Source organism: Larimichthys crocea, chromosome XXII (assembly GCF_000972845.2).
Source record: "Larimichthys crocea isolate SSNF chromosome XXII, L_crocea_2.0, whole genome shotgun sequence".
Lineage (NCBI taxonomy): Eukaryota > Metazoa > Chordata > Actinopteri > Sciaenidae > Larimichthys > Larimichthys crocea.
Genome location: NC_040032.1, coordinates 445,138 through 467,275, shown reverse-complemented (window position 1 = coordinate 467,275; position 22,138 = coordinate 445,138). Strand labels below are relative to the sequence as shown.

The following is a 22,138-nucleotide window of genomic DNA, read 5'->3' as shown; positions in this document are numbered from 1 at the left end:
ACAAGTTCAACAAAAACTACAACCACTACTTTGTAAAAACTAAAGACTACAGAGAAAAACGAAATAGGAACAGGAATCTAAGTTCTCAGGTATTTTAATTTCTTTGACAAAAGCTCAAGCTACGGACACATGCTCTGTGTGAGCTACAAGTTCAACAAAAACTACAACCACTACTTTGTAAAAACTAAAGATGACAGAGAAAAACGAAATAGGAACAGGAATCTAAGTTCTCAGGTATTTTAATTTCTTTGACAAAAGCTCAAGCTACGGACACATGCTCTGTGTGAGCTCAGTAAATTTTCCCACGGCGTTGTGCTTCCTACGAGGGGAACACTGACACGCCCCCTATTCAAACGAACCAACTGGAAAGCAGTGGCCGCGTTCGTGATAGTGCAGTAGCAGTAGGGGTATCGCACACGCAGACTTCGCTATTTTGACGCATTCTGGTTAGAAATTCCTAACAGATTACAGAGGGGCATGATAACAACAAAAAAGAAATTAAGTACACTTTGCAGATATATACTAGCCTATATTTTAAAATCACCACCAGCATTTATTCTATCAATACAAGACACAAACCGAGGTCATAAATCGTGGCCTTTTTCTGGACAGTTTTCTTTGGATGGTCAGGGCAATTCTCAGGGGGGCAGGGCTTGTCCCTGGGGGGGCACTGCCCACCCCAGCCCCCCCCTGGCCACGCCCCTGCTTTAAAGTAACCGTGACCTCGATATAATGGGTGTGAACTTAATGTGTATATAAACACAGATCTCACTGCAGGCAGTTTTTCATACACACACACACACACACACACACACACACACATGCATGGCTAAATAGTGGTTTAGATGATCATTAAACATGATATTAATCGGGGCGGACAGTAGCGTAGTGGGTTGCGTGTAGAGGCCCTCGCCGCAGCTGGCCCCGCTTTGAATCCCGCATCAGACGGCCCTTTGCTGCGTGTCATTCCCCCTCTCTCTGCCCCCTGCTTCCTATCTTCAGCTGTCCTATCATTAAAGGCATAAAAGGCCAAAAAAATAATCTTAAAAACAAAAAAAACATGATATTAATCAGGAGTAAAACAAAGTCTTTGTGACTGACTGTACTACGCTGAAAATGCCTTACTTGAAGCCAAGGAACAAAGCCTGAAGCCAGAACCAGGTCAATACGAGCATGAGCAGCATGTTGGGAAAAGCGAAGGCAAACCAGCTGGCAAAGGTGATCACGCCACCGCTATCCTTGAAGATCCTTCACAAAGGATAAGAAACGGAGAGGTGAGATGAAGTAACAGGGCGTTCAGCTCTTACATATCTGGAATAACACTCTTGTGTCTTTACTTATCCCTTACTGCTCAATTTGGCCCTTAAGGATGAGGTTAGGGGTTGTGCCGGTGAGTGTGGCCGTGCCTCCGATGCTGGCAGAGTAACACACAGACAAACTCATTCCTTTGGTCAGGAGCGCATACTTCTCCTCTATTGCTTTTCTCCTCATCTCCTGCTGTGACTCCTGTTCGTCTGGAGCCAAACACATTCAGGAAGTTAAAGTTACTGTGAAGAAGACCTTAAACACAAACGTAAGATCTGGCAGACATTTGAACTTACACACTCTGTCTTCCAGCTGAGCCTTGGTGTCTATTGATGACTGTTTCTCATCTGTCATTTCTTGTTTGGCTTGTTTGACCTCGAGCTCAAACGCATGGTTGTCCTCGGCTCCAGTCTGGAAATCTCGTGCATCTGCTGCTGTCTCTGTGGCTTTCAGCTGCATCAGCACAGCCTTGGCGATGGGCAGCATCATGGCTGTGGTGGCCGAGTTGCTGATCCACATTGACAGGAAGGCCGAGACGATCATGAACCCCATCATTAACCTGTATGAGTGAGTATGAGCATAGTAATGATAAGTAATGGCCTCGGCACCCTGTCCTCTAAGCTGAATTCTAGTTTCTTTCAGTTGCGTCTCCTGGCCAAAGTAAAAATGTTTTTAAGCCGTCACGACCTAGAGAAAGCCATACATGCTTTAATAAGCTCTAGGTTAGATTATTGCAATGCACTTTATGTTGGCGTCTCCCAGTCATCCCTCAGTCGACTTCAAGTCATGCAAAACGCTGCTGCCCGTCTTTTAACTGACACCAGCAAACGTGCGCACATCACTCCTGTTCTTAACTCCCTTCATTGGCTTCCTGTCCTTTATAGAATTGATTTTAAACTTTTAATGTTTGTTTTTAAAGCTCTTAACGGCCTCGCCCCTTCATATTTATCTGAGCTTTTAACAGTCCACAATCCTGGTAGAGCTCTGAGGTCCAAAGATCAACTGTCGCTGGAAGTGCCCAGGTCAAAATATAAACACTGGGGTGAGCGTTTTCTGTTGCCGCCCCCAGGCTCTGGAATAAGCTCCCCGTCGAGATGCGTCTCGTTTCTGACCTGGGCCTTTTTAAATCCAAGCTAAAAACCCACCTATTTAGGGTGGCTTTTATTGCCCAGTAGTATGATGACACTTTTATCATTTCTTATTCGATTTTGTTGCATTTTATTGTTTTTATTGTTTTTATTTTGTTTGTTTTTTACCTATTGTTCTCGTTATTTATTGTCTACTGTAAAGCACTTTGGTACACTGAAAGGACTGTTGTAAAGGGCTGTATAAATAAAGTACATTTACATTTACATTTACATTTACAAGTAACAGCAACAGTGGTGATTATATCTTAATCAAAGAGTACCATAGATTTAATGTATTAAGTATATATAAGTATTCATCATTACAACATGTGTAATATGAGGTGGTGTATCTTTAGAAGAAGAGTAAATATCCTGGAATTTATTTTGTTGTCCTGCTTCATAGAATCTGTATTTTAAAGGTCCAGTGTGTAGGACTTATTAGCATCTAGTAGTGAAGTTGTGTCACACTTATGGGCTGAAATATGTGCCACCAGAAACTGAATTTGAATCGTTTATATTTGAATTTGAATTGCTTAACTTGAATAATTGCATTAAAAAACTGAATTTGAATCACAGAATTTGAATTTGAATTGTACAGTTTGAATCATTGCATTGAAAAACTGAATCTGAATTGTAATTTGAAACTGAATTTATTAGTTTGGAACTGAACATTCAGTTCTCACAATTCAAATTCAGTTCTCAAAATTCAATTTCAATCTTCTGTGACAAACATCCGGGTATTTGAGGCAGAGCAATCGAGCACAGATACACAGGAAGCCTCTTCGGCCAATCAGCACATACGTTTCTGAGCACGTAACATAGTGGTCATTTGTTGCCACCGGCCATGAAACGGAGGAAGGAGTCTAGTGTTGCCACCTGTCCCGTTTTTCCCAGAATTGTTCTCTTTTTTCATCAGCTGTTCCAGGGAAAAAAATCTATCTTGGGACACAATTTGTCCCATTTTTGGGGGAATATAAACTTTATTTGGTTTCCTTCGTTCTGTAGTCTAGAAAGGTTCCCATGCTTCTGGAGCTATTTAACCGTCTGGGGACGGATCAGGCAGATCTGCCTAATCCGCCTTGTAAGTTTTACATATCTGTGAAAATCTCTGATGATATCTGATGTTTGTCACAGAAAATTTTAAATGAATTGTGAGAACTGAATGTTCAGTTCCAAACTAATAAATTCAATTTTAAATTACAATTCAGATTCAGTTTTTCAATGCAATGATTCAAATTCAGTTTCTCGTGGCACATATTTCAGCCCATACACCCTCCCCTCTAAATATGGTGGCCATGAAACTAGAGAAGAAAAAAAAAAGGTAAAAAGCCCTCTTGAGAGCCATGTTTGGTTGATTCATTTCACTGTATATTTACTGGCAGCCCAACATGGCGGACTCCATGGAAAAAGACCCACTCCCTCTGGATACAAAAGGGTTAACGAAAGAGATGCAACAATTCTTATTTTCTGATAATTATGTGCTAATAAGTACATACTTTTATCCCCCTAGATTCTAACATTGATGAATTAAAAAAAAAAAGGTACATCACAATAAATTAGGTATTTTTATTAGAATTTCATCTGTATCTACCTTATTCTGTCATGTTTCAAAAGAAGGTTAACTGAATATAATGACTGTTTTTTATTATAAAATACTTAAATAAAGAATCTTGACTAATTTGACTAAAAATATGAAACACCCAGAAATTGCACTATACATGCTGTAAAAGCAGAGAACACGGTCACACGGAACACAGAAATAAGTTATAAAATAATTCTAGGGGACATTAAAAAGTGATGAGTGTAAACACATCCAGAACAATGACAGTATAAAGCATGGAGCATGAGAGACGTGGGCGACACAGGCTGCCACCATGCTGAATGTACTGGGTCTGCTGCCTCCTGGCTAATCTAAATATCAGCAAAGACATGGATCATTGGTGAACCTAAGGCAGGCCGAATGATATCTGGGTGTTCAAAAAAGGCCATCTATAAAGGCACCCACCTGTCAATCAAAGCAGCCATGCTCCTAATTCAGCATAATTTTAAGCCTTAATATAATCTGAACAGGTGAGCTGTATATAAATTCACCCTCACTACAGTTGTCATGAACGGGGAAATTAGCTATAGAGACCAAAACTGTTTTTTGTACCAGGCTGTAGACATGTTTATTTCTGCTGTGAAGTTGGACATTTGAACATGGGGACTTATGGAGACTGACTCACTTCTGGAGGCAGCCTCAAGTGGATGCTCAAGAAATTACAGTTTTGAGCACTTCCGCATTGGCTTCATTCCCCATCCATGGAGGTCCATACACACTTTGTTAGCTGCCTTGGTTTGTAGCTCATGAAGTTGCTGAAGTCGACTATCCTTCAGTAGTGTGGATATTTGCTGTTGACTTAGCGTTAGCCTTTTGATAACTGTTAACTTATCCTGTTTTGTACAGTTGTCCCTCGCTATAACGTGGTTCACTTTTCGCGAACTCGCTGTTTCACAGATTTTTTTAGTGTAATTTTGCATGCTTTATTTTACAGCGTACTGTACAGTATGAACCCACATTGTGTTCTGCGTCCTAAATTGGCTAAGGGAGAACCGCACATGTGTTCTGCGTCCTGATTGACTAAGGGAGTACTGTACAAAATGCATGTAAAAAGGTGTATAAAAGTGTGTGGTTAGGGGTTTTACGGCCTTAAAACATGTATAATAATTGTAAAACTTACTTCGCAGATTTCGTTTATTGCGGGTTATTTTTAGAACGTATCCCACGCGATAAACAAGGGACCACTGTAATTCAATTCCTTTCCTTCTGTGAGACTTGCAGAGTTTCTCTCTTGTTTTCTCTCTGTTTCCATGTGTTTTTTGATTTTAGGCATTTCATCTTTCTAAAGACAGCAAATGTATCATAAAATTCATGTCAGTAATTCCTTCATTTATTTGTGTTATATTTGCACATGTTTCCTTCAGATGAGCTTCATCACACACAGGGCTTTCTTACAGGGACGGACGAACACCAACCAGCAGCAGAACTCGAAGAGCGATTCGCTTATGAAGGTTCCAGCACTCCACCGCGATGGCCACCAACAGGCCGCCAATGAACAGCATGTTCGAGTCTTTCAGGTACTCAATACTGACCTAAAACAGATCACACAAACGCTATTTTCAGTAGTAGAAAAATCCAAACATACAAAGTTTTTGAACAGCTCCAGTTACATGTGAACATGTAGCCTCATGCAGAATTAATGTCTCACTCAGTTTTTTTTATGAGCAGTTTGAATGAAACAGTAGGATCAGCAGATTTGTGTCTGTAAAGGTACGCCCTAAAACTTTCAACTAAAATGTCTGGTCTTGTTATCATGGATGACTTAAAACATCTTGCAGGATTAGAATTAGAATAAAAACAAAGAAATACTGGACATCTTTCTACCGAAATATAGTAGAAGAACCTTAAATTTATAAGCAGCAGGATTTTCCTGCAGGTAAAGTACAGGAGCTATGAAGTGCAAACATGTGGATAAGAACTGTACCTCTTCAGCCTTCATGATGCCCATCATAGGAAAGATGATAACTGGCAGAAGGGCAGTCACAGCCAGAGGCATGCACTCTGTACACCAGTACAGAGCCATGATGATGATAGCATAACCACATCTTGCCTCCTGTAAACACACACACACACACACACATACACGTGCACATACATACACACGACAACAGACATCACATCATCAGTGTATTTTGTCATTTCACATCTGAAATATGCTGAGACATGCAGAGATCCAGTTAAGTACATATAGTATTTCAGCTGTCAAGTCATCCATCTTATCACCAGCAGCTCTTTAAAAGCCAATAAGACTTTACACATGCAGATAACAGAAAGCCGTGATAGAGAAAATAACTCTTTATGGCTCAGTAAAATCTCTCTGCGCAAAGACTTCAAACCACCCGACACAAATTTTCCATTGCCATTAAGAGACCGTGTTTGCTTTCATGCTGGAATAGTCGTAACACAATCAAAAAGGGTTTTTTGTGGGCAAGTTTTTCCTCACTTGAACCGAGGGTCTAAGGACAGAGGGTGTCACTCCCTGTACAGATTGTAAAGCCCTCAGAGGCAAATGTACTTTGTGACTTTGGGCTATACAAATAAAATTTGATTTGATTTGATTTGATTTGATTTGATTTGATTTGACAATCTGTCTACCGGCACCACAAAGGCTCACTAACTAACATATTGTATCTCGTTTCTTGAATCCTCAAACAACAAGATGTGGTTTAATGGCATCATTACTAGGTGCATACATATGTTACAATATATTTTCATAGCTTAAACTGTCCCACAATGAAATATACTGCTCAGTGCAGGAGAACCGTTTGCAGTCAAGGAGGCAGTCATCTTTAGATGTAATTGTACTGTTGAGACATGAGGATTTAAGACCACTGTGCACATTACCTCTTATCCATTATAAAGTAATGGAGACTTTTTAACCCTCTTGGGTCTGAGCCACAATTGCAAAAACATTTGATAGGGCCATTGCTCGGGTTGTAAAGGCTTAACCCTCTAATGCTCTGATATATATATATTTATATATACAGAGAGCTCAGCTCTGCCTCCTCACCTCGGCAGTACAGCCAGCAGGAGCTGAGCTCCCTCTGCCGAGGTGTTTCTAATAATCATGGGCGTAGCTACTATTATAGGACTTTTTAAAATCATTAGTTTTGACCTCCCCTCTTCTACCATGTCAAAAATCAGTAGGCTACATCAGTCTGTTCACTCATCTCTGTTTCCAAAGCGCTGTGCCAGAGCTTCAATATTGAATCCGTTCCGCTTGTTTGTTGATATAAAACCTGAATCAATGAAACTCCAGTCCATGTGTTCACTGATACGCGCACATTCTCGCATACTGCACATACAAACACACACGGTGCTGCTGACACCGACAGTGGGAAGCTTAAGGTGAGTCAAGTACTGCCACAACAAAATGTTCAGGTCATTGTTAACTTACTGGAACTAAATGTCTGTTTTTTCACCTTAATGTTTTTGTGACAAGGTCACAGAAACATAAAATGTCAGTTAGAAAATCGTTCAGTTAACTAACTGTTAAGAAGCACTAAACCCGGAGGTCAGCAGACCATATAGCATGTAGACAGACAAAGGAAAGGCAGAAGACAAGAGATCTAAGTCCTATTTGGAAAGTTGTGAATTAATTGTAATGACTGGCAACTGCTGATATTTGGTATGATGTTGTGACATGTAAGAAAGTTTAGCAAACAATTGATTTGATTTATGTAGATTTATGGTGTCAGATGTAATTTACTATGTGGATTTATGGTGTGAGATGTAAATAAGTAATGCAAATAACAGTGTAAATTGATGGGATGAAAAAAAAAGATAATATGTGAATGGTGTATATTGTGAATCCGTTTTACAAATTGCAGTGTAGATTGATGGTGAAATGTAGGCTAAATTATTTTTTTTTCAAATATTAATGATTTTTTAAAAACATTTTGATTACAATAAGTCCAAAAATCAATCATGTTTTCATCTTTTAACACATAATAGGTAACCTGGGTCAAAGAGTGTTAGGAGTTTATGTATTTTGGATGAAGTGACATTAGAAATGTGATGAGTGATATGTACAGCAATTAATTTACTTGTACCAATATTTAAAAAGTCAAGTTGATAGATTAATTAAACAGGTTGTTCTTAAATTATCCTCAGGACAAATATTCAATGTGCATGTGAAACCATGTGTCTGTTGTGATGCTGTTTCAGTGAAGACCAACAGTGATTAAGACCAGCCGGTTAATAAAAATAGACCTGCATCCACACACACACACACATATACTCACCGGTGTAGCGGATATGAGTGGCAGTGGTAGGAATAGGATTGGCGTGAAAACAATGATGAAGTAGTTTCTGTGGTACCACAGCCACTTCAAACAAGCATTCATGATTCTCCTGGAAAAACAGACAGACAGAAAAAAAGAAAACTATCCAGAGGTACCTCAGAGCAGACAGCTGATGAGATAAACACCAACACCTTTACACGTCAGTATAAAGAAAAGGCTACCAAGATCAGGTGAGCTGATGGTAAAACACAAGAGAAGTTGAGGAGCAGCAGGGATGTGTTCCACAGAGAACCACTGTAATACTGAGATCAATAGGACTGCAATCTACTCTTTCTATCTCTATATCAAACATTAACTCAACACCATAGAGATCACAGGCCTTGGCAGAGAGGTAGCAGTAAAGGTATAAGGAGGTGGAGGGATTGACGGATACAAAGGAGGAAAATAGCCAAACAATAGACAGGATTAATATGTAAGACTGCACTGTCAGGTTTAACCAAAGGTCAGGTCGGTGCATGTGCTAGCTGAGCTGAAAGAAAGTGGAGCCACAGACAGGGATAAGGCGATAAGGACTACAGTCTGAGTTAGAACTTCAAGAAAGACTACTTTCAAGAAGACACTGTGTTATCTTAGTTAGAGGACAGACTCTGCATTGTAAAACAGCACTGTTTGTCACTATTAAAATGAAAAGTTCAATTTATAATCAATAAACACATTCGTTCAATTTGCTATACTCAAGGCCCCTGCAGCCTTAGTTAGTCTGATATGACCACTCGATCATAGAGGCCAAAATCTCAGTGAACTACATTACTGTGTAACTGACATCATTGTCGGTCTGCTGTTATAATTACACAGCCAGCGGTCTAGACTAGCATAGAGATCAGAAACAGGTAGCGTGGCCCAGTCTGTAATGAAATCTCCCTCCCAGCACATCAACGTGAATAACACTCACAAATGAATGAAATAACTTTTCATTAAAAACAATGTGTCAGTTTACAGATGGGTTATGTGAGAACATGTTATATTAAAAACACAACTTTCAACAACGTTCTTATTTATGTGTTCACTAATAAACCAATATCCTAAAGTCACCTGGGTTTTGTCAAATTCTGTCAATTAAATAATTCAACTAAAACATATTGTTTGCTTTGTGTTTCTATTTTTACATGCCTTAATTACACATGGTGATCTACAACATCGAAATATGACAGAGCTAGGCTAGCTGCTTCTACGCTTTGTGCTCAGCTCAGTGAATCACACATTGGACACGTGTTTGTACTGACTTCATAATGTGAGTATGACGTGTATGACTTCAAAGTTTTTAGCAGCGGTTGTCTTAAAGGATTTCTTATCAGTGTTTATTATTCTGAATAAACATATCTATAACAGTAGTAATTTATGATGTTGCACAACACTATATAATAAAATTAACTCTAAACGTTCTGTTGCTTTATAACTTGTGAGATAAAGCCAAGTCACTTAAGTCATAAAACCTGCATGGACAATGCAGCTGGTTCTCTACACAAGTTACTGCCTTTATTTATTTGTTTTAAATCAGTGTACGAACACAGTGCTGTGGTTAGAATAAATCTACTAAATAAGTGATTTATAAAACAGCTGGAGCTTTATTTATTTATGTTATGTTATGTTATGCAAATATACATTCTATATACAAATACACAAATAACATTACTATCAATGTTATTTGTAAAGCATGCGATAGTTCAGTATCGATGTAACTACCACAGATGAGCATCAGAATACAACAACAACTCAGCAGCAACAAATGAAGGAAGGTTATCTCAAATGTTTCACAGCTGACTGAATTTTGATCCCTCAAATTGTGGAGTAAGTGTGAGCTGCACGCTGTGTTAGTGCACATTTTATGATGGACTGTGTTACAATGCACCACCTGCAATGAAAAGCTCAAAGGTTTGGTGATCGTTTGGTGGCCTTCTGTTTGTCATAAGTAGAGCTGCTGACGTGTTAATTGACTGGATTCATATCTGACAATAAACTGTGCATATTTAAGTTGGTGTATAATGTCTTATCAGACAAACGTTCAGTTAGGAAAAGAAGATGCATATAAAATCTTTATTTCTGTCAGGGAGAGTCACACAGGTCATCAGTCACAGGCTGTAATAATTTATCACTCATTAAATTAGATTTCAGATTAAACTTCATTGTCAGAGCACAAATGCAGTTTAGCACCTAACCAGAAAAAGCTGTAAAGTGCAGAGGAATGTACAGACTGTATGTAGAAAGGTAAATAGATATCTACAGTCTGATCAGTACTCTGGCTGTGGCTCGGAGGCAGAGCAGGTCATCCACTAATCAGAAGATCTGCGGTTTACAAGGTAAGTGTCCTTGGGCTCCCAAAAGGCTGTATAAACTGCAACAAACTGTATTACAATGACTCAAAACAGAACATCAGCAACTAGAAACATGACACTGCGTTTACAGATATACACTGACATAAATAATAGCAGAACATAAATAACATGTCATAACAACATTTTTTATCAAATAAAGGAATGTAGCTTGTGGAAGGAAAATAAGAAAGAAAAGAGGCTCTCACATGTGCTCTCGATGGCGGACCAGAATCTGAGGAGGCAGATGGACCTTCTTCAGTTTCTAAGAATTGGATACCCATATGAAACTTAAAGCTGGCTACATGCTCAACCTCCATCCTGTTAATACATGTGGGAGTTGTGTGCCATCTTTGGTCTTCTTGGTGTTGACATGGACAGAATAAAACCTGGACATAATCTCAGTGATGTCACCGACAGGTTTATGAAGAGCTATTGTGAAACTCAGTGTGGTGGCCTCCTCCATCTTGGCAGTCTTGCCTCTGCCACCTCGTGGCTAATCTAAAAATGGGCAAAGAGGTGGATCATCGGTAGCTATAGACCCCAGGCTGTAAACATGTTTATTCTGCTGAAGTTTGGACATTTTAATGTGGGGGCCAATGGAGACTGACTTGTTCTGTAGCTAGCCTCAAGTGGACGTTTAAGGCACTTAGGCATTGGCTTCACTTCATATCCACAGAGGTTGCCGCTTGGTTGTTGAGAGCCCGGAACTCAGCACTGTGGGACCCCAGTGTTCAGTGAGGGTTGAGTCCAGTATCCAGTTGCAAAGGGAGGTGTTGATGCCTAGGTCACTGAGTTTGATGAGCAGCCTGGAGGGGGGTGATGGTGTTAAATGCTTAAATGTTGTCCAGCTGGGAGATGCATACTCCCTTACAACAGGGCAGAAGTCACTGCAGTGGAGTGTTGGGGCTCCGGCACGATGGAGGCAGTTTTGAAATAAGTGAGGAACGCTGCTTGGGCCAGTGACAGATGGCAGTCGGGTCCTCAGTCCAGCACAAACATTTGTTTTTCACAGAGAGCCTCTGTTACAACCTGTACATGAGCTGTTCAAAAGTTGTTTGTGCCATATGAGAACTAAATTTCACTATACTGCTAAGTTCTCTTTTACACTGTCAGATCATGATTTATCCCAAAGTTCTGTTTCCTTGTTTTCTAAATGACTATTTCAAATTTTGAAACAATTTCAAACTGAATTTTTAAAATATGTTGTTTTATTTAATCATTTTAATTCGGGTACACTTAAACACAAACTTAGTTGAACTGTATTGGCGTTGATGATCTGATCCTAAACTCAAATATTAATCATTATAAACTCACAGAAATACTATACTACACCAAAAGAAGCAGAACATTTGCTTTGCTGCTAAATCTCAAAATGAAAAGATCTGAACAAAAAAAGTAATAATACAATAACCACAACGTTGTAGATTATAAAACATTCATCTGACCTTTGCATGCTCTTACTGTGTGTTCCACTAAATGATCTTGTAAAACATATTATCTTATTGACAGCTATTAGAGATATAACAACAACTCAAATCAACTGAGACAAACCATCTAATAATACGCTGAGGTTACACTGAGGACACAGCTTTCACAGCACAATGTTAAACACTGACGTCCTTCATGTTGTGAACTGGTTTATCCACTGCTGGAGCGGTACTACAGGGCCATGCTTTAGTCTGAGTGTAAAGGAAGACTCAACTAAACTAGCCATGCTTTTTGACTGATACAGATTTTGACTTTTGTCTCTATAAAAAATAAACAAGCTCTTTAAAGTTTAACCAAGTGACAGGAAGTAATAAGATGACTTTAATCCAGAGGCGGGCTGCAGATTTGAGTCCAGGTTTCAGCCTCTATGTCTTTCCATGGTGCTGAATCAGATCATTAACTTGCATTAACTGTAGGTCATAATTCAAAATGAAAAATCCAATTACGCCACAGATTTAAAAAATATCCAACTGTTTGGATTTGTTTTAATTTGCTTCTTTTGTTATGAGGGTTCAATTTGGAAGCGGCCACTGTGTTTGTTTTAGGGCTGTTTTTTTACACCGCAGATCAATACAGTGGAAAGCCGCAATGGTTACACAATGTTTGAGCTCAGATACCCTTTCTCTCACTCCCTCAACCAGACTTTACATAAATATACAGTATATAGTATAGAAGTTTATGAGCCAGTAACACACTTTTGCAGTTTCCAGTTTAGTTTGTACCTTTTCAGCAGTTGTCCTCAGATTCGTTCATTACCTGTGATGTTTTTAGTGGAATAACCAGGACACTGATAATGGGTGTTAACTGGGTATATTTTGTGCCTCATGGTGATCATGTTAGGCTGATGTTTCTGGGACAGACAGGACAGAGATCAGCCATCACAGTTTAATGATTATCACAGCCCAGTGTTGACCAATCAGGAGAGCAGATGCCTGGGGGTCATCAGCTTCTGAAAAATATTGATCATCTGCACACAGAGCTGCACCCCAAAGTGGGGCACTCAGCTCTGACTCATTGGACTACAGTCCACTGGTGTAAACAGGCAGAAAAGAGTACAGTACTGCTCTGAATTCAATTTGTTGTTTCAAAGTGGGATATTTTCTGTGAGTCACCATGAAGCCAGCAGTGGTTCTGCTGGGCCTCGTCCTCCTTCTGGAGACCACCTTTGCTGCAGAAGGTAAGTTTTCTAAAAAGAAATCTTTCTAAAAAGTAATATTGTGATAAGAGTAAGTTATTGTACTTCTAGGTATTGTAAACATGTGTTTTACGTTTAAGTAATTAGACAAGTATTTTCCCATACCTTATATCTGAAAATAAAATGAGTGTGGTGTTTCGTATCTGCTTAAATGGCCAGAATAAAATGCCTTGTACTTGTAAATTAAATAGTTAAAACTATCTCAACTTTGACACACTTATAAGTCTGTATCAACAACAATCTAATCATGTTGTCTATAATCATATTTCTGATATGTCAGGTGCTTTTGCTGATAATGCTTCTGTACTTTTACTTCAGTGGACATTTAAATGCAGTATTTTTAATGGTACATGAACATTTTACTTGACTTGAGTAAAGTACTGAGTACTACTTTCACCACTGGTTACTAAACACTACAGTCTGACCATTTCACTGCACGTCATTTCACACTGAAACAAACAAACTGCATTTCCACAGAGTCCTGTGTGGGTCACTGTGGCACATTCAAGCCGCAGAGGAAATGTCAGTGTGACTCCATGTGTGTGTACTATGGAAGCTGTTGTGGGGACTTTGATGTGACATGCCCGAAAAAAGGTAAGAACCATCGCACTGATTAAACTGTTAGGCGATGAACAAAGTTCTTTGCTTTTCTTCATGTGCCAAAACTCTCTGCCCTCAGTTGCTCGTGGCGACACCTTCGAGGAAGTAACAGAGGTTGGGATGGCTCCTATCGAGAGTGCTACAACCTTCACACCGACTTTCAACGCAGTCCCAACAGAGGTAGTAATGACTTCTGTCGACGGTGATACAACTCCCACACTGACTTCCAACACAGTCCCTGCCACTTTTCCATCAGCTAGCACAGTAAGGCCCACGCCACCTGTAAACCCTGACGCAGTGGGGTGCAGTGGTCGACCTTTTGATGCTTTCCTACAGCTGAAGAATGGCTCGATCTACGCGTTTAGAGGTAAATCTGGGAATCTGTAGCTCAGACCAAGTTGAAATAAAGTTTGATTTGATTGTTTCAGAGCTCAAACAAACTGAATTAAAGAAGGCTCTGCAGGCTGTATACTTTACTTTGTGGAGTATGCTGGTTAAATCAATTGAAAATTGTCTCTTACTGTGTATAAAATGATTCCAAGTCTGCTTTTTCTCCAAGGTGACTATTTTTTTGAGTTGGATGACAGGTCCATACTTCCTGGTTACCCCAAACTCATACAGGATGTGTGGGGAATCTCTGGGCCCATTGACGCTGCATTCACACGGATCAACTGCCAGGGAAAATCCTACATCTTTAAGGTATAATCTTCTACTTTATATAGTCTGAGAACAGTGAGTGTTTTGATCAAGCTATTCTGATTACTCTTTACATGGAAAGCCGAGTAAATAACACTATCAGGTGTCATCACTGGTGTCATTGTTTGTCACTACTGATTCATCGTATCCTGAGCATTACAGCTTCAGCTCACGGCTTTGGCCTTTGTATTTCTTCTGCTTCAGGGAAACCAGTACTGGAGGTTTGATGGTGACGTCCTGGATGCGGACTATCCACGAGACATTTCAGTCGGCTTCGATGGCATACCAAATGGCGTTCAAGCTGCGTTTGCCATACCAGCACCAAGTCACCGTGGCAAAGAGAAAGCGTACTTTTTCAAAGGTATTTTTATTGCGAAACATGATATTCCTTAATATTTGAACAATCCCTGTGCCCAGAATCCTGACTGTGATGTGTTTTTCCTACATGACCTTGAATAAATGAATAAAATGCTTATTTTGTTAAACATCTCATATTTTGTGAGCCCTTGTGAGAGTATACTGAAGTCAAATAGTGAGTAATTCCACACTGTTGTATTGCTACTTTTACTTCAGTAAAAGTAATCAGTAATTCTGGACACCGCTGTTCTAAAGTGATATTTCATCAACTTATTATTTCATGCAGAGGAAAGCTTTGTTGTTATGGGTTTAGAGGACCACTACACTTTGTGGCACTGAGATAGATGTTGAAAATTTACCAAGCAGCAGTCATGAAAGGTTATAGCAGGTAGAGATGGTTTTCATCTTTCACCATGAAAGTCATGCATCATTAGTCTTATTATGTATGCACGTCAAAATGTCTCCAGTAAAACAAAGCCTATGTGTCTGTCCCTTTCTTCAGGGGACCAGTACTACCAGTATCAGTTTAAGCACCAGCCTTCCCATGAGGAGTGCGTCCGCATGACCAGGTCCTCCCCATCGGTGCTGTTCACACAATACACAGACCTCTTCTGCGATCAGACGTGGGAGGATTTCTTCACAGAGCTCTTCGGAGGCGCCAGTAAGACTTGTGTTTTCTGTCTGTATTTACACATGTGTGTGAGAGTCTCTAATCAATTCTTATTTTACCTCCGTCAGCGGCCAGCAGTGACTACAGAGGCCCTCGTTTAATCAGTAAAGACTGGCAGGGCCTCAGGCCCCCCATAGACGCTGCCCTGGTTGGTCGAGTCTATTTCAGTCCAAAGCCCACATCTCCTCCACCAGCGAGGAGGCGGAGCAGTCGGAGGAAGAAGCCCAGCAAGAAGCGTGGACGAGGAAGGCAGAGTCGCCATGTGTTTGATGATTTGTGGGGTTATGATGATTGGTTTGACTACCCCGACTACAGCGACATCATCGATGAGACCACCACGCAGGAGTACAAAACCACTCCTGTTCAAAATGTGTATTTTTTCAAGAAAGGTACGAATACATGGAGACATTTGTATCTGTCAGTCGGGCTGCAAAAGAAAACAGAGGCAAAATTCCAGTAAAAACAAAACGCTTCTTCCTTTAATGCCTTTTTGTTTCTTTGTTTTCAGATAAATACTACAGAGCGGATCTACAGACAAAACATGTGGACTGGGTCTACCCTCCTTACCCACGATCCATTGCGAAATACTGGCTGGGCTGCAAGCATGAGGACGCACCTGACGCATCAAGGGCAGAGAAGAGATAGGCCAGCTGGTTGAGTCCTGTGTTTCAAACACACGTCATAGAGTAATCACAGTATAAACTAACAACTTTTGTTAATTTTGTTAACTCCCTTTATCTAACCCACATTCTCACCTTAACCTTGAAGGCTTAAAAAAATCCTTTAAGCAGCCAACATACTATGACACAGACTAATATCTCTTCACAGAACAATGTCCTCATTCTGAAGGCCTAAAGTGAGTTCACACTGGAACGTGAGATATGCACACACTGCCCCCTGCTGATCCCCTGATGTATCCACATGCATCCCTAATAAAGGATAATTGCCTGTCTGATGTTTGTTCTTCAGTCTATGGTTGTTCTCCTGAAGATGTCTGCCCTCTGCTGGACAACATGACTTTAAGTATCAGTCATTTTCCATGTGTCTTCTGGTGTAATGCACACAACATCATCACACTTTGAACTCATGCAGTGTTCATGTTCTGAGCTAGCTGGTGTATCAACCTGTCTAAATATGAGCCCCAACATGCTTTATGTTTACACATGTCACATGTCAGTGTGGACGTCATACTCGTTATGTATCTTAATGTTTTACGTTTCCACATTTAGCAATATACCTGAAATGTACACTTTGAATGCATATCTACTTAGTTTGGTTAGTTTTGTTTTGTCTTTGTTGTCATCCTGATGATTTACAGTCTCATCAATCATTCTGTCAGTTTTTCCACGTCAGCTTTCAAACGAGTTCAGAGCAATGAAGTGACGAGGCGGTCATAACCAACTTATTATTATCCACTTTATTAACCTCACTATGTGTTTTACTGTTATATAAACACGAAGTGTAACATCTCAGTGCCGATAGAGTTGTCGCGAGACCTAACAACTAACAATTTTGCAACAGAAATATGAAAATAACTGTTGCGGTGTTGTGACGCTGTGTCAGTGAATGATTTAACGTCACATTTCAGTTAGTCCAACTTGAACTCGTCGTCTGGTACTCACGTGTAAACAAAACTCGGATGCCGCCAAAAGGCACCGCTGGGATTCGAACCCAGGATCTCCTGTTTACTAGACAGGCGCTTTAACCAACTAAGCCACGGCGCCACGTGGTGACGTTTGCGACGGGAGTGTTTATGAATTAAGCTCATACAGCAGATGACGTAAAATAAAATCTATTTTATTTGTATTGCTCGTGTCATTGACATGTCACTATCTCTGTGACGTCAAATACTCTGTTCAAGCTAAACTTATTTACAATGTTCTATTAAATAGATCTTCTTTTATCAGTCAACCCAACAGATAATCAATCATTGCTGCAGAAATGTCCAAATCTGACAGATTGAATTCTCCCAGGTCGTGAAAGCACAGGTCGGACAGGTCCTCCGTGACGTTCTGCTGGTGGTCCTGCTGACTGTGGACTCTCTCCTTGGGTCCAGGATGCGTGACTGCAGCGCAGCGGCTTCCTACTGGCTCTGATCCCTGTGCGCTCATCAGGAAGGCCTCAAAGTCCTCTGTCAGCTCCCAATGACTGAGCTCGCTGTGTGGAAGCACTTCGTGGCTGTATCCGAAGTCTGGGGTTTGGTGGTAATGGTCTTGGGGAGCTCCTGCGAGACCTGCTCCATGCAGGGAGCAGGATGAAGCTTGGTCGGCGGCGACAGGTGATGTCGGTGCGGGCAGGGACATGATGGTCGAGAGCCTGGTGGACTGAGGTAAACCTGGAGCAGGGTAGCCTGGCGGGGATGGCAGGCTGGGAGTAGGAGGGAAGGAAGGAGCCAAATACAGGAAGGGCGGACTGGGAGTTGGAGTGTAGGTGAACTGCTGATGCAGGTGTTCTGTGGAGGGTTTGGGGACCTCTCTGGATGGTTTCTTACTCTTGAAATAGCGAGCTCGTCGATTTTGAAACCAGACCTGTTAAAAAAAAGAATCGTGGTTATGTTTATGGAACACAGCATTATCCAAATTACGCACGGGAAGTCTGTGAAGCAAATGTCATACCTGAATTTTAGACTCTGGCAGTCCAGTTGCAGAGGCAAGGGACTCCTTCATTTTAATGTCCGGGTACTGTGTGACAGAGAAGGCTCTCTCCAGCTCGCTCAGCTGCTCCTTGCTGAAAGTAGTGCGCTTCCTGCGGCGCTTGGTGTCAGAGCGCGCCCTGTGGGGAGCATCATGATGCACTACAGGGAGAGAAAAACGTACAGTTATTCGTTTGCTCTTCTGACCTCTACATGAGAGGTAAGCACAAAAAAACTAACTACATAAGTGAATATATAACAATTTACGAGGATGGTGGACTAGATTCAACTTCCATAATTGTTATTGCCACAATAAAATAAAGCATGCGTTATCTCTCCGACTCTAAACATGGCCCGTGGGCCAGATTGAAATAATCCTAACAAAATAAAGGTACTGGTTCACTCACCTCTGCTGGAGTCCTGTACGTAATCGTAGTTGTCGTTCATATCCAAAGCGGGCCAGTAATGCCCCGAGTAAAACGAGTTGATCTCAGAAACATTAGCGCCAGTAAAGTCCAATCCGAAAGCCATTCTCCTTTCAACACAGAGCAAAAGCGAGTGTATGTCTCCGCGACTCTCAGCTCGACACGAGTGAACACACAGGACACCAGAGGTTCTTATACTTTGCCTGACAGACACCCCCTGCACCCCACCCTCAGTAGACGTGGTCAGGTCTTACATACGCGTGCCTTTGATGTGTTACACACCTGTTAATGGCTGTCCGGCTAATAGGTGTCGGTTTGTTCCCCGATGGCCCGTTTACGTGCCCGTTTAGGCGAGACGGTGCTTGTCCTGTCCTGCAGAAGTGTCACGTCTCACAACACTGCTAAATCTCTGTATCTGAAATGATTTACAGCCTAAATAAGAATGTATTACAATGCCCCATGAAGTCTGACATCTCTACAAGAACTAAGCGTGCATTTGAACTCGGTTACACAGGCTGATGGTTGACTGGCTGATTGGTAAAGCACCAATCACACTTTTCTGACACTTCAGTCTGTGGCACATTCTCTTCTCCGCGGCTCGCTGCCTCCTGGTGCGCAGCAGAAAAGGAGAAATGAGTGTGTGGATAGTGGAAGTGTATTGTGGCTGAGGCTTCAGTCAGTTATAATGTGTCGAGGTGACAAATCGGGCTACTTTTTTACTTCCTGGTCGGTTGTGTTTCCACCGATCGAGACATCAAAACACCGGATAACGCACAGTCCAACGCACAGCCGGTTCCCATGCTAGTGCCAGACTCACAGTGTATGGGTCATTAACGTGCATTTAAATGTCCAAACATGGGACCGGCTCAGAAAGCTAAGACAGAATGGGATAAATTAAAGTGCGTCCAAGGGGTGTCTTTTTCTTTTAATCCTTATTTAAATAACTAAAATGAAAACCACTCTGTCTGTTGTCAGATATTCATATGCTCATATGGAGAGCACGTGATTTTGGAGCAATAACAGCCCAGCAGCTCTGTGCAGATGAGGCATTAACCCTGATGATTGGCTCAAATCAGCAGTGAAGTGTTCCACACTGACTCCCGAACAACAGACCATTAAGATCATAACTCAAACTGCTGCTGGCCGTCACATGACTTACATTAAGACGACGTATTGATACCACAAATAGATGGGCTGTCGAAACCACGTCACATGACTGACTGACCTCTGTGAGCCCTGACACAGTTCTACTGCAGCTTCAAGTTAAAAACCATCTCTGTAACTTTTGACATGGTCAAAGTTTGTAATGTATTATTTAGGATAGCAGTCACAGTGGTGATAATTTGAGGTATTTTACCTGGCTGTGCATCAATAACACAACATATTTTGACCGAGAGGACAATATGCATATCTACACATCTGCATATGCATATCACATTGTCCTTGAACAGTAGTCTGTTTGTTTTTCGTTGGTCCAAGCTCATGAATATAACATCTTTTGTAAATTCCAATAACAACAACTTTTTACTCCACTACATGTATCTGCAACTATAGTTACGCCTTCACAAGATGAACATTTAAATCCTGATGCATTGTAAAATACTACTACTAATAATAATAATAACACGTCATAGTGATTTGCTGCTTACTTGTCTGAAATGACATTAAAGTAAATGACTTTTAGTTGTGGACCAAAGGCACTTGAAAGCTCTGTTTAATTGTGACTATAATCGAATAGAATAATCATTTGTCATCATTTTGTACTGTTGACTTTGTTTAACCTACACGTGACAAATAAAACTGAAACTGGACTGAACTAAAATAATCATTCATTTAAGCACAGTATAAAATTCACCTTCACCTCAGCCAACAAAGAAAAATGCTGTGTAAAGATTAATGCATGAGTAATTATCCTATAATATGTAATGGATATATGTATGTACTCAGAGATCGTTTTTTATCGAGTACTTTTACTTCAGTAAAGAATCTGAATACTTCTTCCATTTCCAGGAAACATGTTGTAAACAGTAAACAGTAAACAGTCATGTTGTATTTGTTGCCAAGGACACAAAGAACAGCGAGAGATGAAAAGAAGCCACGAGGTGGCAGCATTGGACAGCATCTGTCTATGGACTTACATCATAGTCTTATTTCCCTCTTTGATTTATTTTTATTAATTATTAAACATTTGTATTATTTATCCTACAAGTCAATAAACTGAATCTAGTTTCAAACATAAATACACTTTACACTTTTTTTCCACACTTAGAAACAATGAAATCTTCCAGAAAGTTCTTTGCAATGTGAACTACATGCTTATGTTTGACAATAACAGCATTATCATGATGATCTTTAGAGCATTTGAAAAATAGATATCAACAATAATGCTCAGTCTAACTGATCTTTAACTTTTATTGTGTGTTTTAGTAAATAAGTTACAGCCACTTACTGTGTCAGTGTGAAGCACAAAGTGAGAAACATTTAAGAGATTCTGGATTAACATGATATTATCATGAGTATTATTAAGACCACACAATATTTCACTTTATAAATCGCACGTTAATCATCAATATTGGTATATTGCAACATCTCTAGTATAAAACAGGCCATATAAGACTTCTTTGGTTCCAGATAACAGACATTAAATGTTTAGAATGTGCTTATTGTGTGTGAAATGTGATGAACTGTGCAGTCTAATATTATAAGAATGTGACAGGCCTACACAAGCAAGACAGGCACACTGTGGTAAAGGTGATGATGTAGACGGGAGACACAAATAAAATGATAGAGAACTATATGATATGCAGATGTTTCCCACATGTTAAACCCACTTTCATCTCTGTGGATCTTGTGTTGATGGCAAATCTTTTCAAGCAATGTGTTAGAGAGCAAGCTCCTCCACCATCGTGAAGGAATGTCCCTCTAGTGGAGCTCAGACACTTGGAGAAGCTGAGCAAAGGAGCACTGAATCAACTCATTCTGCTCACAGACTAAGAGACGTGATGTTGGCTTTTCCTCACCCATCTATATATTTATATGTGAGAGACTTTTTTTAGTCTGAGATTTATAGAATGAGATTTTGACTTATTGTACTTAATATATAAATATAAACTAATGTTACTAAAATCAGTGTCAGTGGTCAAATCACATACAGACGTGACCTGCTTTCAAGTTCTTTCTGTTTCTTCTCACATATTCCTCATTCATGTCACTCTGTGTCTCTGTCCTGCTCTGCAGCCCAAACTGTGTTCCTGACTTTTCTATGAAAAAAACTCACAATACACAAACTGTCCTCCTCTCTGTGTCTGAATGCTTCAGTTTATGCCTCACAAACTCAGGTGTGCACACAGAAAAACGCTGGTCTTCTGTGTCCACACTCCTCTCTAAGAAATCAAGATCGACACTCAGGTGTGAATGACGCTGTGCC

General features: G+C 40.4%; 3 protein-coding genes and 1 non-coding gene across 8 annotated transcripts in view; 1 reads left to right on the top strand and 3 right to left on the bottom strand.

Moving 5' to 3' along the window:
• slc13a2 (solute carrier family 13 member 2) overlaps positions 1-14,482 on the bottom strand; it is a 26,121-nt gene extending 11,639 nt beyond the window's left edge. Inside the window, exons 1-7 of one of the 2 annotated variants that reach the window (XM_027273953.1) lie at positions 14,453-14,482; positions 8,277-8,385; positions 5,957-6,085; positions 5,428-5,564; positions 1,602-1,864; positions 1,349-1,514; positions 1,126-1,248 (exon numbers count right to left, since the gene is read on the bottom strand). In XM_027273953.1, the coding sequence (XP_027129754.1) occupies positions 1,126-1,248; positions 1,349-1,514; positions 1,602-1,864; positions 5,428-5,564; positions 5,957-6,085; positions 8,277-8,378 (920 nt within the window). In that variant the 5' untranslated portion in view covers positions 8,379-8,385; positions 14,453-14,482. Of the gene's footprint in view, positions 1-1,125; positions 1,249-1,348; positions 1,515-1,601; positions 1,865-5,427; positions 5,565-5,956; positions 6,086-8,276; positions 8,386-8,497; positions 8,560-14,452 lie in introns of those variants that run through there. The other variant, XM_019272869.2, reaches the window with a different exon arrangement.
• Positions 13,107-16,607, top strand: vtnb (vitronectin b). Of its 3 annotated transcripts, none has more exons than XM_010750064.3 (9): positions 13,107-13,313; positions 13,809-13,925; positions 14,011-14,298; positions 14,491-14,630; positions 14,832-14,988; positions 15,487-15,645; positions 15,723-16,043; positions 16,163-16,340; positions 16,483-16,607. In XM_010750064.3, the coding sequence occupies exons 1-8, from the start codon at positions 13,250-13,252 to the stop codon at positions 16,297-16,299; spliced, it is 1,383 nt and encodes a 460-aa protein (XP_010748366.2). In that variant the 5' UTR covers positions 13,107-13,249; the 3' UTR covers positions 16,300-16,340; positions 16,483-16,607. The 3 variants fall into 3 exon arrangements, with proteins under 3 accessions (XP_010748366.2, XP_019128416.2, XP_010748365.2); XM_019272871.2 differs by having other exon boundaries at positions 16,163-16,307; positions 16,483-16,606; XM_010750063.3 differs by having other exon boundaries at positions 16,163-16,606.
• A 90-nt stretch (positions 16,608-16,697) lies between these two features.
• LOC109141649 (cone-rod homeobox protein) lies at positions 16,698-19,488 on the bottom strand. Of its 2 annotated transcripts, XM_027273954.1 has the most exons (4): positions 18,994-19,488; positions 18,694-18,821; positions 18,270-18,448; positions 16,698-18,182 (listed from the first exon to the last, which is right to left on the bottom strand). In XM_027273954.1, exons 2-4 carry the CDS (start codon positions 18,815-18,817, stop codon positions 17,562-17,564), a joined length of 924 nt encoding a protein of 307 aa, XP_027129755.1. In that variant the 5' UTR covers positions 18,818-18,821; positions 18,994-19,488; the 3' UTR covers positions 16,698-17,561. The 2 variants fall into 2 exon arrangements, with proteins under 2 accessions (XP_027129755.1, XP_019128427.1); XM_019272882.2 differs by having other exon boundaries at positions 18,694-19,488.
• On the bottom strand, positions 17,305-17,378 carry trnat-agu (transfer RNA threonine (anticodon AGU)). Its single transcript has one exon. It is a non-coding gene; the product is annotated as a tRNA-Thr (tRNA).
• Positions 19,489-22,138: the final 2,650 nt, after the last annotated feature.

Excerpts from the sequence above, each read along its gene's own strand:
- vtnb (XM_010750064.3), top strand. The coding sequence starts at position 13,250 with ATGAAGCCAGCAGTGGTTCTGCTGGGCCTCGTCCTCCTTCTGGAGACC. Across the intron at positions 14,631-14,831 it reads GAAAATCCTACATCTTTAAG|GGAAACCAGTACTGGAGGTT; the intron begins GTATAATCTTCT and ends CTTCTGCTTCAG. Across the intron at positions 15,646-15,722 it reads AGAGCTCTTCGGAGGCGCCA|CGGCCAGCAGTGACTACAGA; the intron begins GTAAGACTTGTG and ends TACCTCCGTCAG.
- LOC109141649 (XM_019272882.2), bottom strand. The coding sequence starts at position 18,817 with ATGGCTTTCGGATTGGACTTTACTGGCGCTAATGTTTCTGAGATCAAC. Across the intron at positions 18,449-18,693 it reads CGTACAGGACTCCAGCAGAG|TGCATCATGATGCTCCCCAC; the intron begins GTGAGTGAACCA and ends CTCTCCCTGTAG. Across the intron at positions 18,183-18,269 it reads TGCCAGAGTCTAAAATTCAG|GTCTGGTTTCAAAATCGACG; the intron begins GTATGACATTTG and ends TTTTTTTAACAG.